Raw genomic sequence first — 16,451 nt, 5'->3', positions numbered from 1 at the left:
ATATAGCCACATCAGCGATAGAGTTGTGGGAAGACATTGATTTTTATTTGATTTTTTTCTGTTTCTTATCTTTTTGGCTGAGGAGATCTAACACAAAACTAGCCCCTTGCTGTCGGAGCTGACACATGATTTGGGGAAATATGGAAATGAATGCAAATGACTTGTCCAGTGTGAAGGAAGCAGCACTGGAGGTGTGTTGAAACCCAGGCAGTGAGACACACCTGTAAATGATAAAATGTGAGCAGCGTGGAGGAGGAAGTGGAGAAGGAGAGGAGAATGAAGTCATTGGGTCAGTGAGGACGGCTGGTCTATATGTGGAGGCGGCCCGCAGTGTGTTCGTGCATTTCTGTGTATCTGTCGATTTGTACAAGACACAAAGCATTAACCTGCAAAGCTGTAACTGTGCATTCTCTCTGCATATTTTGAGCCTCATTCATTGACTTCACCGACAAAGGTGAAAGCATTTTTGTTTTGTAATCCCTCTTTGAATGCTGAAACTTTGTGGACAGATAGCGCTTGATTTGGAGTACACCATCAGATGGGTTTCACTGGCAGAACAATTAAATTGCTTTCATGTGCTGGTGATAATCTCACATCCAGGACTCTCAAGTTGGCTGCTAAACATTCTCCCATTTAGACGCTATTCAGAAAATCAGAAAGCTAGAGAATGTCAGAAAATCAAACCCAACTTCCAACCAAAAACTCAGGAGTACTTGTACTTGAGAGTGTAGAGCCGCCAACACTCAGGTTTAGCATTTTCTCAGTGCAAATGGCAGTTAGATGCCACAGGAAATGAACAAAGTATTATTGGAGGCATCTGCTTTGGTGCGCATGTGTGCTAGAAGTGTGATATTCAGATCCGCTACACATAAACATCATCACTGCACGCCAATCTGTCACCTACAAAATGTGCTTGTATACTAGTAATTTGCTGTCCCCATTATGTTTTCGATGAAACATAGTTGCTGCCTGGGCAACATTTTTTTGTTATGAATGTGATTCAGTCTAAAGTCCAAACAAAACATTTTCTTTCTTATTTTCATTCCTAGTTAATCCTCTCACAACCTTTCAGTTTTTTCTTGCAACCCTTTTGATGGGGCCTGATCCTTTGGTTCTGAACCACTGAACTACACTACCTAACTGTGCATGTATACATTATTATTTAATAGTAGCTGGATAAAACTAGCTCCACCTCGACCACCACTGAAATCATTGTTATGCATAGATGCATCCAAATTAACAATCTAATAATGTAATATATTATAATAATATATCATCATTTTCTAAACAAGTACTTTCTCTTTTGATATTTAAAGATATAATCCGTAAGATTTTCATTTATTTAATTGACTGTTAAGTTACTATCTGTCAAAGAGTGAGTTAAATTAATGGTGATTGATCATATGACCCACTAATGAAAGCACTTCTACTTGCCTTTTTGCTGAGTATTCTAATCTGTGTGTCTGGGACGACATTCCCTTTCTAATTGCAAATGCCGGCCATGTTAGTGACGCTAGCTGTGTTTGAAATCGTTCCCTATCATAGAAGTAGTGCACTATATAGTGTGTACGCCATTTTGTGGTGGTGTTCGAGTTCTCTGTGGTTAATTTCATTCACTATATAGTCCACTATAAAATACCCACAATGCACGAGTACTATGTAGTGTACATACGATGTACACTACATAGTACTCTTGTATACCACAATACAATGCGGTCGTGTTTTATCAGAGTAGAAGAAGAAGAAGCAGAAGAGGTGCTAACTGTACTTACCAACAACCGTTACTCACGAGCTGACTAATGTTACTGGAGAGTTTACTACTGTCACTCACTCGTGAAATAAATTAACTGTGGGCTATTACAGCTCCAAATCGGCACACACAACCATTGTTAACAAAACCGCACTTTTACACCATCTAAATTTCGACAATTTTTTTAGGGATTTAACATTAAAATGAACATCAACAACAGTACAACATTTTACCGTCCTCCTTAGTGCAGGTTTGTATCATAAACAGTCAGTAAAGCGGGATTACAGCTCTGTTTGTTTACACAATGCTGAATGCACCCTCACATCTACTGACCCAACCTTTGCCTAGTCCCTATATAGTGCACTATTTAGGAAACACTATACAGGGCATAGTGAGTGAGTGAGGGAACGATTCGAACACAGTTATAGTGACTGGGACCGTGACAAGATGAAGGGCACTGGAAGAACAGGCTCACCTGCAATTACATCATACCACCAAAAAGGCCACTAGAAACAAGGTATCTGAAATCTTGCACATTACAACTTTAAGTGTATTTTGCCAAAAAATACTTCTGCACTTTTGAGGATATTAAATAAATGAGGGAGTATTTTTACATGGTTATATTGGAACTTTTACTTGAGTAAAGGATCAGAATACTTCTTCCACACGCTCTTGGTGGGTGATTGGGAAATACAAGGCACATGATTTGTGGTTTATTTTTTATACTTTAAAAGCCAATGCATCTTGTGCGTCACATCAGTCTTCAATCACTTTTTTTCATTATTTAACCAATGACCGATGACTGCTGACCATGAACCTAGTGCTTGGGCTTGCGTATGTTCAGTATGAAGTAATAATTCCACTTTTTTGTCATGTAGACAAATGTAATCTGGACAGCATAACATGTCCATTTCCTACGAAACAGATTGACTTCAGAGTGCTGAAAAGTCTAACTTTAAATCCAAAGTAATACGTCACTTTTAGCACATGTTGCAACTGTATAATTTCTCAGGTAAATTCAAGCGGAGCGTGCCCTCCCATCTGGTGTGTTCTGAGGGGAAAGAGTGTGAGACGAGGGAGGCAGCACAGCTAGAAAATGCCTGCATCCATTTACATCTATATCCTCAAACAAGTGCAGCCCCCCAACAGGTGCTATATATGTTTCTATGTGTGTGTGTGTGTGTGTGTGTGTCTGTGTGTGTGTGTGTGTGTGTGTGTTTGTGTGTGTGTGTGTGTGTGTGTGTGTGTGTGTGTGTGTGTGTGTGTGTGTGTGTGTGTGTGTGTGTGTGTGTGTGTGTGTGTGTGTGTGCATGTGTGTGTGTGTGTGTGTTGAGCTGAAGCCTCTCACCTCTGCCGTCAGCCAGACAGCGGTTGTAGCCCACAGGGCTGAAGTACTCGAATATAAACACTGCTATTGCTGACACCAGCAACAGCATCACGAACATCATCACCCACACATCCGCACTGAAGGGCTCTGGGGGGCGAGAGAGGGAAGAGAGGAGAGGGAAGAGATGAAGGGAGTCGAGGGAGATGAGGGATTGAGGGAGGGAGCGTGGACGGACAGAGATTAGGAAAAGAGAAGAGAGGGGAAAAAGAGGGTTGTGAGGAGGCAGAGGATGGGGAAGAGACAAGGGACATCAGGAGAGGGAGGAAGAGGGAGAAAAGAGCGAGGGCGGCAGAGAGAGAGGGAGGGAGAGGAAGAGAAAATGAAGCGAGGGAGGGAGAGGGCAAGAGAGATATGCAAATGTGCAGCACCAGATTGAGAAGAGGAAGGAAGAGTCAGAGAAATTGAGTAGGAGTGGGAAATACAAGAGGGCAAAGAGACAGGGAGCGAAAAAGAGAATAAATAAACAGTTAGCCATATTATCATGCACTGCAGGCTGCTCCTCATCATACAAATGCATTCAAACTTGCCTCTTATCACTTGTGTCCACTAAATCACTTTAAGATCTACTTCTAGAGGTGTAACAATGGATGTCAACATAACCGTGACCTAACAAATATCCATATAGCACTGTCAGTCTGTCAGGAGGGCTGGGGAAAAGACAGTTACATCAAACTCAAACAATGGCTAAACTCGTTGCAAAGAATCAAAACTATTTGAGTCAAAAGTAGGTGTTGCATATGTTATTGTTTTAATTGTTGCATATATTGTTTGATTCTATTTTTTGTAGTAATTGATTTGGAAATGAGCGTGGCCTACTCTGCATGATGTAAATATGATGAAAGGTCTGCAACGTTTAAACCAAAGTGCATTTACCTGTATTACAGCAGCTCGTATGTTAGACACAGACTTTTTTTTCCACATTTGACTGAATCTACACCTTTACTATCTTGATTTCATCTTTGTATCTTGAGTGGTTTATATTATATATTTGAATATTATCATTATTATTATTATTATAATGAGGTACAGGTGTACCAGGTTCTAATCACCCAATGAAACTTGGAACCAAAGTTCACCGTCTCTGAACAACCAATAATAAATAGGTCTTAAACAGCAGGTAGGACAACTGATGTCAACATTTTTTCCAAACAAATTTTGAAGCCATTTGTTATTTAAATTCTTTTGTAGTCACTGCACCTTACATTTTCTTGCTCTTCATGCCACATGATCTCACAGCACCGCCATCAAGCAGCTGAGAGCAATGCCGATGGCCGATCTAGCTTACCAATAGAATAGATGATAACAGCCTACTGAGCCAACTAGGAGGTAGAGTAGGACCATAACGCCTCATATCTACAGTAGTCATTACCAACAGATGAGGCCCATTCAATTGGCTGATGCCATTCCAGCTGAGTGGAAAAGATGACAATCCTCCAAGAGTGCTGCTTATATGCTTTCATAGTTACAGTATCAAAATGTCAAAAACAAGGTTCTTCCTTCAGCCCATCTCTGCCCCCAACTTCTGACAGCTGGCTGCTGTGCCCCTCACCTAAGAAGGCCGAGGGCGAAACGGTGCCGTTGCTACGGGAGACCATGACACTGATTCCCGTCTCGATGAAGGGGACGGAAAAGTCGATGACCTCTGACCTCTCCTCGTTGATGGTCAAGGAGCCGACGGCCATGTGGGCGTTTTTTAACACCACCTAGTAGAAGTGATGGAAGGGAAAGACAAAGAGAATCCATTATTTAAGCAGCCCTCATCCATCCACTTAATGAAGTGCAACTTTTCCCCGAGGGGGAATGTCTTGTTTGCTATCGCGACAACAAAAACATTCCAAAAACAAATCCAATCAAGATAGTTAAGAATAGCTTATAGTGAAAAAAAAGAGCATTAAAACAAAAGCATAAAAATAGTTGATCACAGCCATCGGTTCATTTGAAGGTGATTGTGCTGGGAGTCTTTCCAAATGTGGGTGATTCTTGTTAAGAAATGTGATATGGATGAAGCTGCATACCCTTAGAGTAGTCCCTAAGCTTGTTCAAACATGCTGAAAATAGTTTTTACCATGTGTCTTGCATTTCTTTGACCATTTTGTTGTTGGATCTGTTCTTATATCACTGGCCGAATGAAAAAACGTGACTCAGCCTTTTTTAACAATCTAATATATCGAGGGTAAATTACATTTCAGTGTCATCCTTTATAATCAAGCAATATCTTCTGTCTAGACACATAACTTTACACTAATGTTCAGCGATCCTACAGATATAATCCATCGTAAAGACGTCCAAATAGCAATTTTTTTTCAACCCACCTCTGCAATTCAGCAACAAGTTTGTTCTGAGTAAAAGGGGAAAGCTAGCAGTGCTGTGACGATTGCTCTCGCTTCTCCATTACCATGTATAAAGCATGCAGCAGATTCAGGCACTCTCTCTGTTAGCTGTCAAAAGGTATTTTGGGAAATGTAGGAAATCAAATCTGACATAATAGCAGATCGAACAGGTTTAAGGGAAAGTGGGTACATTAAAAAAGTGGAGAAAGAATTAGAATGAGCAAAGTGAAGCAAAGAAACAGACAAGGGACAAAGATAGAGCAGGAGAACAACGTACTTTCCACACACAGCTTGGAGTGGACACTCGTGATGTGCACCGAGGGAAGAAAAGAGGGAGAAAGACAGAAAGCGGGAGGAAGAAAGTGGGTTACCACAGTGGGTCATGGCTGCTTGAAATAGCAGCCCAAATGCCTCTCCTTCCTCTACCTGCCTCCCTCCCTCCCTCAGTACCTCTGTTTAGCCCCAAATTTTACAGCACTGGGGTAAAGTGGGACGAGACTGTCTTACTGAGTTAATAAGGCGTTTGTGACTGCGTGAGTCAAATCTCCAGTATATGCTTCAGAATTAGAGTGTGTGTGTGCGTTTGTGTGTGTGTGCATGCGTGTGTGTGCGTGTGTGTGTATGTGTGTGTGTGTGTGTGTGTGTGTGTGTGTGTGTCTGTGTGTGTGCATGAGTGAGTCATAAAAGGAAAAAGGCAGAGAGAAAGAGAAGGGAGTGATCCTTTGTTCTCTACCTGTGAAGTGGACCTTTACAGGCAGGGAGAATATTACGCATCTACTCTGCACATTATCTGCACTTTTCAAAGTGTTTGTGTCTTCTGGCATGGGTTCTTGTGTGCGCATTTGTAACTTTTTCAACCGTGTTTGTTCTGTCAGCATGTAAGTATGGATGTGTGTGTGTGTGTGTGTGTGTGTCTGTGCGCGTGTTTGTATGTGAATGTGTGAATGTCTCCCTGGGGAAGAGAGCGAGTCCATCCAATAGAGTACTAACTTCCTCTATCTCCACTCGCTCTCTCCATCTCCCTCCTACGACTTGTTCTCTCCGTGTTATGAAAGTGACCCATGTGGGTGTTATTGAGAATGAGTGAGTGCGGATCTGCGCTTGTGTTCGTGTCTCAGCTGGTATGTGCATGCGTGTGTGTGTGTGTGTGTCTGTGTGTGAGCAAAAAGTGTCTTTATGTGATTCTGCTAGCGAGGCTAAACTCATGTAATCAAGTGTATTGCCTCTAATATTTTAGATTAGGAGTATTAGGGGCAGCACAAGTCAATGCAGCTTATAAAATGTGACACCAGAATCAAGTTATGACAAAATGTCGGCCTTCTTAGAGCGTTCATTGATTTGTTCCTTTTTTTCCCACTTTTTGATCCTTTGTCATTTCAAGCTGTAGCAAATTGTGTAAAGGCCCTTAGTGATCTCTGTGAGTGTTCATGAGTGTGCATAGACACGTTCTAGTGTGTGTGTGTGTGTGTGTGTGTGTGTGTGTGTGTGTGTTCGGTCCATTAAGGGTGTGTGATATACTGTAGTTTTGGCTTTGTTCCAACTTGAGAAGGACACGGATTGGTTCTCTTAGATACAGCAGATACAGCAGATATACGGTGAAGCGTGTGTGTGTGTGAGAGAGGGAAAGATAAATTGACATTACGAGTCTGTCCTCTAGGCACATACTGGATAGAAACAGTCTTGGTGTGTGTGTGTGCCTTTCTGTGTCCATGTGTCTGCATTCATGCTTGTATTCTTTTATTTCTTTGATCATTCATGCATAAGTGTCCCTTGTCTGTGTGTGTGTGTGTGTGTGAGTGTATGTGTGTGTGTGTTTGTGTTTGTGTGTGTGTGTGTGTGTGTGTGTATGTGTGTGTGTGTGTGTGTGTGTGTGTGTGTGTGTGTGTGTGTGTGTGTGTGTGTGTGTGTGTGAGTGTGTGAGTGAGTGCGTGCGTCAGTTGCTGAGATGAATGCCTCCCTCCCTCCTCTTAATGACCATTCATCTGCGGAGGAGAGAAGGAGACGGCACATTACGGCGCTTTTAGTCAGGGCGAGAGTTTATGGTGACCACACTTTCAGCTCAGTGCCCACTAAAGACACTGGCAGGGTGACTTCAATGGCTTTCTATAATAGATTAAATGGGTCAGTATAATGTAAATTGAAAAGCAAAAGATTTACCGCATGAAGAAAAAGACACATAATCTTGTCTGTGACCTCTGAAGGTTGTCCACACACAGAGTTACAGCGCATGTTTCTAACCTGTGACCTTTGGGCTTCTATTGATCTGTTTGTCTTTTCCTTTATTAAGAAAAAGCCAAAGTCAGACAGCAACGCTGCAGCTTTCTCTTATAGGTTGAAGTATGAGAACTGACAACGACCTTACCTCAGGACCAATGGCGATTAGGGAATGTTTAGAGCCCAATGTGAATTGTTGCAGCTGACTGAACTGTACGCACCCTTGGGTGAGGTGCTTAGCCCATCTGACATAAGTGTTAGGCCTGTTGGGCACAGTGTTGACCCGGAAAGGAACGCTCATAATTCAAGGTATGAAAACACACTTGAGCGAGGAAATGAACCCTTCAGGTAGCTCCTATGGAAGCTAAATATAGCACAGCTCATTGGGCACAAAGAGGTGAACACAGACTGTAGCTCTGTCTGCTCTTTGACCCTTCTTCACAGTGATGGCACAGTGATGGCAATGACTCTGTGGCTACGAGCACAGAGCTTTGTCTTATTTGCAGTGTTCGAGCACATAGGTATTTAACCGAAAAATGTGCAATTCAGCTGCAAGATGGAAAAAAAAGGTTTTATTTGCAGTGGTAAGAATTTGAAACACGTCTTGGATACTGTGTTAAAGGGTTGAAACCTTTGAAAGCATTGGATTTAACAAACTGCCTCTGAATTTAAGACTAAATGAATCACTTTGGCAGTCATGTGACAAATTTACAAAGAAAGCGTATGAAAAGTGACAGTGAAATTTAAAGGGTGTCTGAAATCAATCACTTTTGGGAGGGATGACAGTTAAAAGAAATGATGTCAAAGCAAAAACATGAAAATCTATTGAATTACTGTACAAAATGAGAGACTTATAATCTTTGTATTGTTCACTTTTAGTTACTGTTGACATAAATACAGATAAATACAATTTATTAACTTTACAAGAGAACCATAAAAATGTTAATAAAACAATTTTTTTAAAACCAACTGTTGATTAAATTAGAAGCTATTAAGTTAATGGATTTTCAAAGTGAACAAGGTCAAAAATAAATGACTACTGAAAGTGTCCAAAGGTTGTTTGGATTGAGAGAAAGTCAATATGATCTGAGAGGAATCTGCATGTTTAAGAAACAAAGGGTCAGCTCTCATGTCATTGTATTTCGGACCAGTCATCCTCCTTTCTTTGCCTCCTGATGTCTTTCTGCAATGTACTCTGATAGTCCAAGTGTCTTAAAACCACCTTTTCAACAGCGGTAACATCGGTGATGATAAGATGGTGTTGCAAAGTGTGAACTAAGTGTAATCTTCATTTGGACGCTTTTCCAACAAACTGCTAACAAGTCTGTCATATCATTTACACTTGCACGACCGCAACAAGCACAACAAGGATGCTAAATCTGGCAGCCGTCTCCTGCCTGACCATTTAGTAGGCTTTCAGAATTGGGTGCTAGTATGTACAATATATGACAAATACTGTATATTACTGCCAAAAAAAAAGCTAAGCTGCAGTAACAGACAGATGTCGGAAGTTATCGCCTCACCTCTCCCACCATGCCGTTCCATGTTCCATTGATTTTCTTGCCGTGTTTGCCATTAGTGACCAGGTAAAGGTCGTAGGTGAACTTCACTTGCTTGGCAATCTTCTTCAGGATGTCGATGCAGAATCCCTTACAGCAACGCTTAATGTAGATCCCTGAATCCTTCGTCTCATTGCTGCATTGACAGGCAAACAGACAGACGGATAATTATCGAATCAAATATGTACTTGTGTCTGAATTTGCATGGATTGTGAAATGCCGTGTTTTGGTGTCTCTGGCACTGTCACTCTCGCACCAATGAAGTGTGAACTGATTCTACCTCTGGCTGTGTAAAGCTGTCTTGGGAGATTAACGTCAATTACAGGCAAAATTTAGGCAGAGTTTTCTTTTTCATTTCCTCTTTTTACTTCGGGGAGTGCTGCAGTAGGTTCATCTGTGAGTCTCTATATGTGCTGAGTTCAGTGTTCAATAATGTCATACTTCACATGCATTCTCTCTGACACCCGGTATATCTGAGCTCTCATTCTCACAGCATTTTGATCTGTTTCCGGCAGGGCACAGTGTTCCTCATACAGGTCCCGCTCAGTGGATCTACGTCTTCCACAATGACGAACGGAGCCTCCTCCAACGTCACGATGGACAGGTGGTCATCCTCCCTGGTTGCTGCCCCCCCATATAGTTCATAGCGAGGCCACACGTGGTACTTCATGGACAGGGAACCATTCTCCCATTTACCCACCTGTAGGGACAAAAAACAAAAAAACATTCAGATTGCCTTATAAATTTGTTTTTTTTTCAAGAAATGCACTCTTCGTGTTTTACCAGGGGGTTAACTGCAACCATGGACACTCAAAGTCTGCACAAGTGGCCCATCGACTAAATGCTACCAGATGTATCAGCAAAATACAAAAGAAGAAGAGAATAAGATTAAATCCCACCCTGAAGTGAGTTCAGTCCATCAAAACTAACTGCAAACAGCATCATGGAAAAGCAATATAGACTTTGAATGATTGTTACACAAAAACATCTCACGCTAATTTGTGTTTGACTTCTTCGTTTTCTGTTTTCTGAGTTAAACTGTGATTAGTCCATCTGTCAATAAAATGACAATAATGTAGCAAATGAACAGGATCATTTTAATAACAGGTGATAACACGCAGAAGTGATGTAGAAAGTTAGTGTGGGGGAGAGGAGAGGGGAGGAGAGGAGAGGAGAGGAGAGGGGGGGAGATGAGAGGAGAGGAGAGGAGAGGAGAGGAGAGGAGAGGAGAGGAGAGGAGAGGAGAGGGGGGAAGGGGAGGAGAGGAGAGGAGAGGAGAGGGGGAAAGGGGAGGAGAGGAAAGGAGAGGAGAGGGAGAATGAGAGCAAGGTTAACTTGAAGGACGAGACTGAAACCGGGGAAAGAGCAGAATTCAGATCAAGAGGAGAGGGTGGGGGAGAGAATTGTATGGAGAGATTAAAAGCAGGAAAAAAGAGAGATATGAGGAACAGCTACATGTGCAGAGGGAAAGTCAAGTGAGTGTCTGTGTGACAGAGAAGGAAAGCCGGGGATGGAGCTCTTTCAGATGCAAAATGCAGGCCCTCCTCTGTAGAGGAGTGTCCAGCTGTAGGTCTGGAGGGCCCTTCAATGAATTAGCATCATCAATTAGTAAATGTCCCTCAGATGATTGTCATCTGAAACCATACCTGGAGACTCCGCCTGTGCCCTGTCCCTTTTTGCACTGAATTTTCTTCAAGAGAAACATGTGGGTGGAAATGGATCATGATATAATTAGACACACCGTAATATGAGAGAGGGAAGGACAGCGAGTGTAAAGTCCAGTTAGCACACTTGTTAAATATGTAAATGTGCGCACACACACACACACACACGCACGCACGCACGCACGCACGCACACACGCACACACACACACATGCACGCACGCACACACACACACACACACACACACACAGACACACACACACACAAACACACACACACACACTAAGGCACTCCAGAGAACACAAACTTGCCGAGGCTGCCTGGAGTGGACAATCTAAGGCTTTATATCTTTGAGGCACAATGCAGCCTTCTTCTATCTGGACAAAAAAAGAGCGAGCGGGAACCAGTGAGAGAAACAGGGATGACGAGAAGGAGAGAGAGAGGGAGGAGGAGAGAAAAGGGTTAAAATCCGCCCGGAGGAGAGTAAACCGGACTGGACACTACAGAGTTTTCACACTACTTCAAAGGTGCAGTGGAAGCATGGTTGTAGGAGCTGGAACTCATTAGGATCCAAGAAAAGTGGTTCAGCTGGAAGTCAAGCTAAGAATTAAACATGAGCGAGGGAGCGGGAGAAGGAGGGGGAAGAAAAGAGAAGGGGTGGTGCAGACTGCAAGGGGAGAAAGAGAGAAGAGAGAGAGAGAGAGAGAGAGAGAGAGAGAGAGAGACAGGGGGGAACGATTCACCTTGTTCTCTGATCAGAGGACAGAATATAGATTAGAGAGGCAGAAGAAAGAGAGAAACACTGAGAATAAAGAAAAGGCAGAGTCAAAAGAGTCAGACTGCAGGACACAGACACAATGGAGGGGGAGCAGAAGGAAACACAGATGCAGGCTGGTGACTTTGCAGGTGGCGCGGAGCATCAAGTTCATTTAAGGTTGTTGATTCGGAGAATGACTCAGGGTTGTTGTTGCCCCATCTGCACTCCCACCTTCTCCTCGGCTGTCCCTACAGAATCCTTTCTATCTATTTCTCCATCTGTACGACACAGTTTTAACCTTCCTGTATGTGAGGAAAGCTGACTGAGCATGTATACATATTATATATATTGATTCAAGTGTGTGTTCTTATTGATCAAGTCACACATTCACATGTGTTGCCACACCACACCATACACTGAAACTAGTTTGACACTACAGTTGTGGCGATGTTTGGTTGCACCACGCAGATGTAAGATGTAAACTCCACACTTATCATAACATTGTTGCAGAAAATGACATTTTCACTTCCCATGACCAATCAGTGAAAAGCACTATCATCTCTCATGCCCAGCTGTCTTTGAACGCTTCTCTACGGAATGGTGAAACTAACGGCTGAAATAAATCAAAAGGTACGTAAACAACGACAAAGCCTACTGAAACTGTCCATTTTATTGGGCAGATGAAGTTGCGACATTAAAACAAACACATAATGATAGTCTACACGTGAAAACTGTTATACAGTAGTAGTTAGGTCTGTGTACCTTTTGGCCATTCGATTTTCAATACACAAACAGATTAGTGGTTATGTGATCTTCGTTTTAAAATACAACATGTTTTTCATTTTCCTTGTTATAACGACAAACTATAAAATCACTAGAAGACAGAAACGTAACAAACCCTGTTTTTTTTTTTTTTATATTCTCTGACCGGAAGTTGCCGTTTACACAGTAAGAGTGCCTATGAGGTCGCTGCTGTGTCGGAGAGGGACTCACGCTTCAAATTTTGATATTTAAACTTGTGACAATACATCCGTATAAGGTCCTGAGGGGCATGACTGTTTGAAGTTGCAATTTGTTTGCGTTTTTTTTCAAAAGTGCCAAATTTGATCTTTATGGCTTACACAGGTAAAACCCTCAATGACAGACACACAAATCAGCCTCACTGTTGATACGAATGATGGATAGACTTTAAACAATAAAAGCATGTCATCTCTGTCAGAATGAATCTATTTCTCTGTTTGTCTGGTTGTTCAGGACTGCATCACTGAGCACCTGTAGCTCCATATAACAGATCCAGAGGACCTGTTCATGACCTTTGACTGTTTTCAGCATGCATTAATAATTAACTCATACGTTTCTGTGTGGAAGATGATTTAGCGCAGAGTTACTATTAAAAAGGAAAATTTCATATATTTTTTTTGATGAAGACAATGCACATACAATAAAACTACTGAAAATGCAGGAACACAAAAAGAACAGGACTTGTGTCGTGAGTCTGGGTAGCTTTCCCACATGTCTACTCCCAGAATGCTCCAGTATCTGAACTTCATTGTTTTTGATGTTTTTTTGTTTTAATCTTTCTTGGTTGATCCTTTTGTCCACAACATACAACTCTACATTAAGGGTACTGGGACTCAAAGGGATGTGTTTGGCCATAATTGGCATTCTCGGGGCATCTCTGTGTGTTAAAGCATATCTCCGGCGCAAAATCATCCATGGTCTTTTTCAGCACTTACATACATCAAATAACCCAAAGAGCCAGTTTTTTTCGTGTATGAACTATTCACAGAGAAATCCCGGAGCTCGGGGCAGTACGGTGAAGGCATTAAAACGTCTTTTTTAACCACTAATTCTGCTCAAAATAACAGCAAGCCTCTGCAGCAGCATGAGAAGAGTCCCTACACATAAAATAAAGCACCAATGGGCTCCTTCCTTTGGGATTGACTTTGGTAATCCATTTGAATGGACTTTACTATGAGAGGAGCTGGTACAGGGGCCAGTAGGTAAGTCTTTAAAACACTCTTTTAATAAACTCTGGGTTCACTAACTACATTGTTGCTGCTTTGTTTTCTGTGTAGGGACTCTTCTCATGCTACTGCAGAGGTTTGCTGTTATTTTGAGCAGTATTAGTGGTTAAAAAAGACTGTAATGCCCCGAGCTAATCAGTGTTAGCCACGTCCGAATGTAAGCGACCCTCCGGATTTCTCCGTTAATAACGCATACACGAAAAAAACTGTCTTGATGGCTTATTTGATGTATGTAAGTGCCAAAAAGGACCATGGGGTGATTTTGCGCCGGAATAACACTTTAATGAGCCTGTGCGTGCACAAGCAGATTGACGTAAAAAGGGTGAGATATGCCATTGTTGTCTGCATGAAGGTGTGGGTTCGTACACATGTTTGGTACTACTCATGTTCTTGTTTGAAACATTTAGAACTTGTTCTACACTTGCTTTGATAAATGGGGCATCTGAAGTCAACGGCACCATGGCTCAGCCACCATATCAACCTGTCTCACTGGACTACAGAAGACAGAAGTCAAAAAGTGGTTATTTAAGCAAATCCAACCACAAGCTCCGACTTTTTTTGCTATGTCTGAGTAGCTGCAGCTCTGACTGTTACAGAGGTCATTTTTAATGGAAGTTCATGCAGTGTATACTGTATGTGCATTTTTTTCTCAGTTTATTTTTCTTATCTGAAAATGGTTTCCTATAAAGCATGTCTTTTTGCTTCCACTAACCATGGTCAGTATGCTCTTCAATCTACCTTGTATTCAGGTACATTAGATGAACACTTACATGGACCCAGTATTACATCAGTGATTTGTTTTTACAGAGAGACACTTTTCCGTAAAAACTGCTGACAAAACAACTGTTTTCTGGCAGACAGGCTCTGAGTGCAGCACATGCAAATGGAACGATGTTTTTTTTTAAATTACTAGATACGTAATGGGTATTATAAAACAGGTAGCCCAAATCAAGCAATCTTATTGGTTCATAGCTGTGGTATACTAACCACATACAACGGCTGTGACGTCTGATGCCTTTGCACAATTCAGTAGGACTCCAGGTCTGAGAAAATAACCTTCTGTCAGACGGCCCTTTGTGACGAGGAACTGCAGTCATTATCTGTCCTCTCTTCAAAGCCACCAGACTCCTTTGACAATAACAGTCATTTGACCCCAAAGAACACGGAGGTCAAACCACTGGTCTTGATTGGTTAGTTTGTTTGTGTTATTGTGTAACTTTGATGAATGCTACCTGCTGGTGTAGCCTACTTTCATAACAACCGACTCGGTCTGTGCAGGCAGCCAGCCCAGAAGTGTGTGTGTGTGTGTGTGTGTGTGTGTGCGTGTGTGTGTGGGGGGGGGGGGACGACACTATTGTTTATTTTAAAAAATCAATATAAATTGGAACGTTTCTATAGCTTTCATATTGCCAAACGGGGTGATGTTTTATAAAAGCAATAGCTCACATCAGACAGACGGACAATGCCCTTAGCTTCGATATAATTACATACCATAGCCTGTCGTGAGTTATTGCATAAATATATTATAGCCTCCCCTTTTAATGAACAGACAAGCATTCTTACTACATCTCCACCTTAGAGCTTGTGCTGCAGCGTATTGCGTAAAGGCACCTTCGCAGAGTTGATAATATCTAATCAGAGTAGCGCCTAGAAAGCTTAAAACTTAAAATGCTTAAAAAGTAGAAATCTGAAGATAAGAGATGCAGATAGACAGACGGATACCCGTGGAGCAATCAGGTACTGTACTTACAGGATACAGCTCAATATATAGATGCACACACACACACACACGCTAGCACACACTTGCTCCTTCTTTCTCCTATGTCTTTCTCACCCTCTCCCACTGTCTCTCCTTGTTGAGCAGAATGATGACCAGCTTGGGGTGCATCTGGTATCCGTCCTCACTGAACGACAGATTACGCCCCTCAAACGTCACATTCATCAGGTACCTGTAGAGGGAAACATTGAGGAGGGAGACAGAGAAAGAGACACTTTGAGACACATATCACTTTCTGAAAAATATTTCTGTCAGTGGCAGCTCTCAAATCTTTTATTTGCTCAATACATCTATATAATGACTCGATTCCCCAAACATATAAGTTTCATGGTATGTCAATTTATCCTTTAAGCATTTATCATCTCAGACCAACCCACTGACATTACACAAATTCATCATCTGCCAGGAAACAGCTATGAGCCAATGTCTAAGCAGGGTTTTTCATAAATAGATGAACATACATTAGTCATCAGCTGCAGACAGACACTTGAGCAAAACAGCAGTGTGATTTAAAAATGGGACTGAGGGAAATGCATTTCAGAAAATTATCCCTCCAATCATCCCGGGTTCAATGTGTTCTCTTACTAATGTGGCTGTACAGGAATAGTTTTTCATTTTGGTAAATATGCGGTTTGGTCAAGAGTTCGATGAGAAGATTGATAGCACTCATATCGTTGAGTGTTTAAGACGGAGGGAGAAAGCGTGTGCACTCAGACTCACAGGATGAGAAGATTAATGTGTTTAAACATTTTCTAGTAGAAACACAAAATACTATAATATATAATAATATAAAAAGTATGAACCTGAAAAAGAGCATCAATTGGAACGTTATAGTCTCACTCCAGACATGTTTTAAAGTATGTGAAATAATACTTTGCTATAATAAATATTTAGTTTAACATGATTTTCCCACATAAAAAGTTTTTTTTTTTTAAACGCAGAGAAGGGGCTTGAAACACGTCTACTCTTTCTCCCTCGCTGAGAAAT

At 41.7% G+C, this 16,451-nt stretch overlaps 1 protein-coding gene across 1 annotated transcript in view; it reads right to left on the bottom strand.

The window, feature by feature from the left end:
* Nucleotides 1–16,451, bottom strand: part of grin2ba (glutamate receptor, ionotropic, N-methyl D-aspartate 2B-a) — a gene marked incomplete at both ends in the record, with an annotated part of 128,982 nt that overhangs the window by 15,574 nt on the left and 96,957 nt on the right. Inside the window, 5 exons of the mRNA XM_083932018.1 lie at nt 3,099–3,224; nt 4,687–4,840; nt 9,205–9,376; nt 9,732–9,940; nt 15,522–15,636. Coding sequence (XP_083788144.1) covers nt 3,099–3,224; nt 4,687–4,840; nt 9,205–9,376; nt 9,732–9,940; nt 15,522–15,636 — 776 coding nt within the window. The remainder of the gene's footprint in view (nt 1–3,098; nt 3,225–4,686; nt 4,841–9,204; nt 9,377–9,731; nt 9,941–15,521; nt 15,637–16,451) is intronic.

The sequence above is a fragment of the Echiichthys vipera genome, assembly GCF_963691815.1.
Source record: "Echiichthys vipera genome assembly, chromosome: 17".
In the NCBI taxonomy this organism is placed as follows: Eukaryota; Metazoa; Chordata; class Actinopteri; order Perciformes; family Trachinidae; genus Echiichthys; species Echiichthys vipera.
Note: the sequence above shows the minus strand (reverse complement) of the source record. Positions and strands in the feature narration are given on the sequence as shown.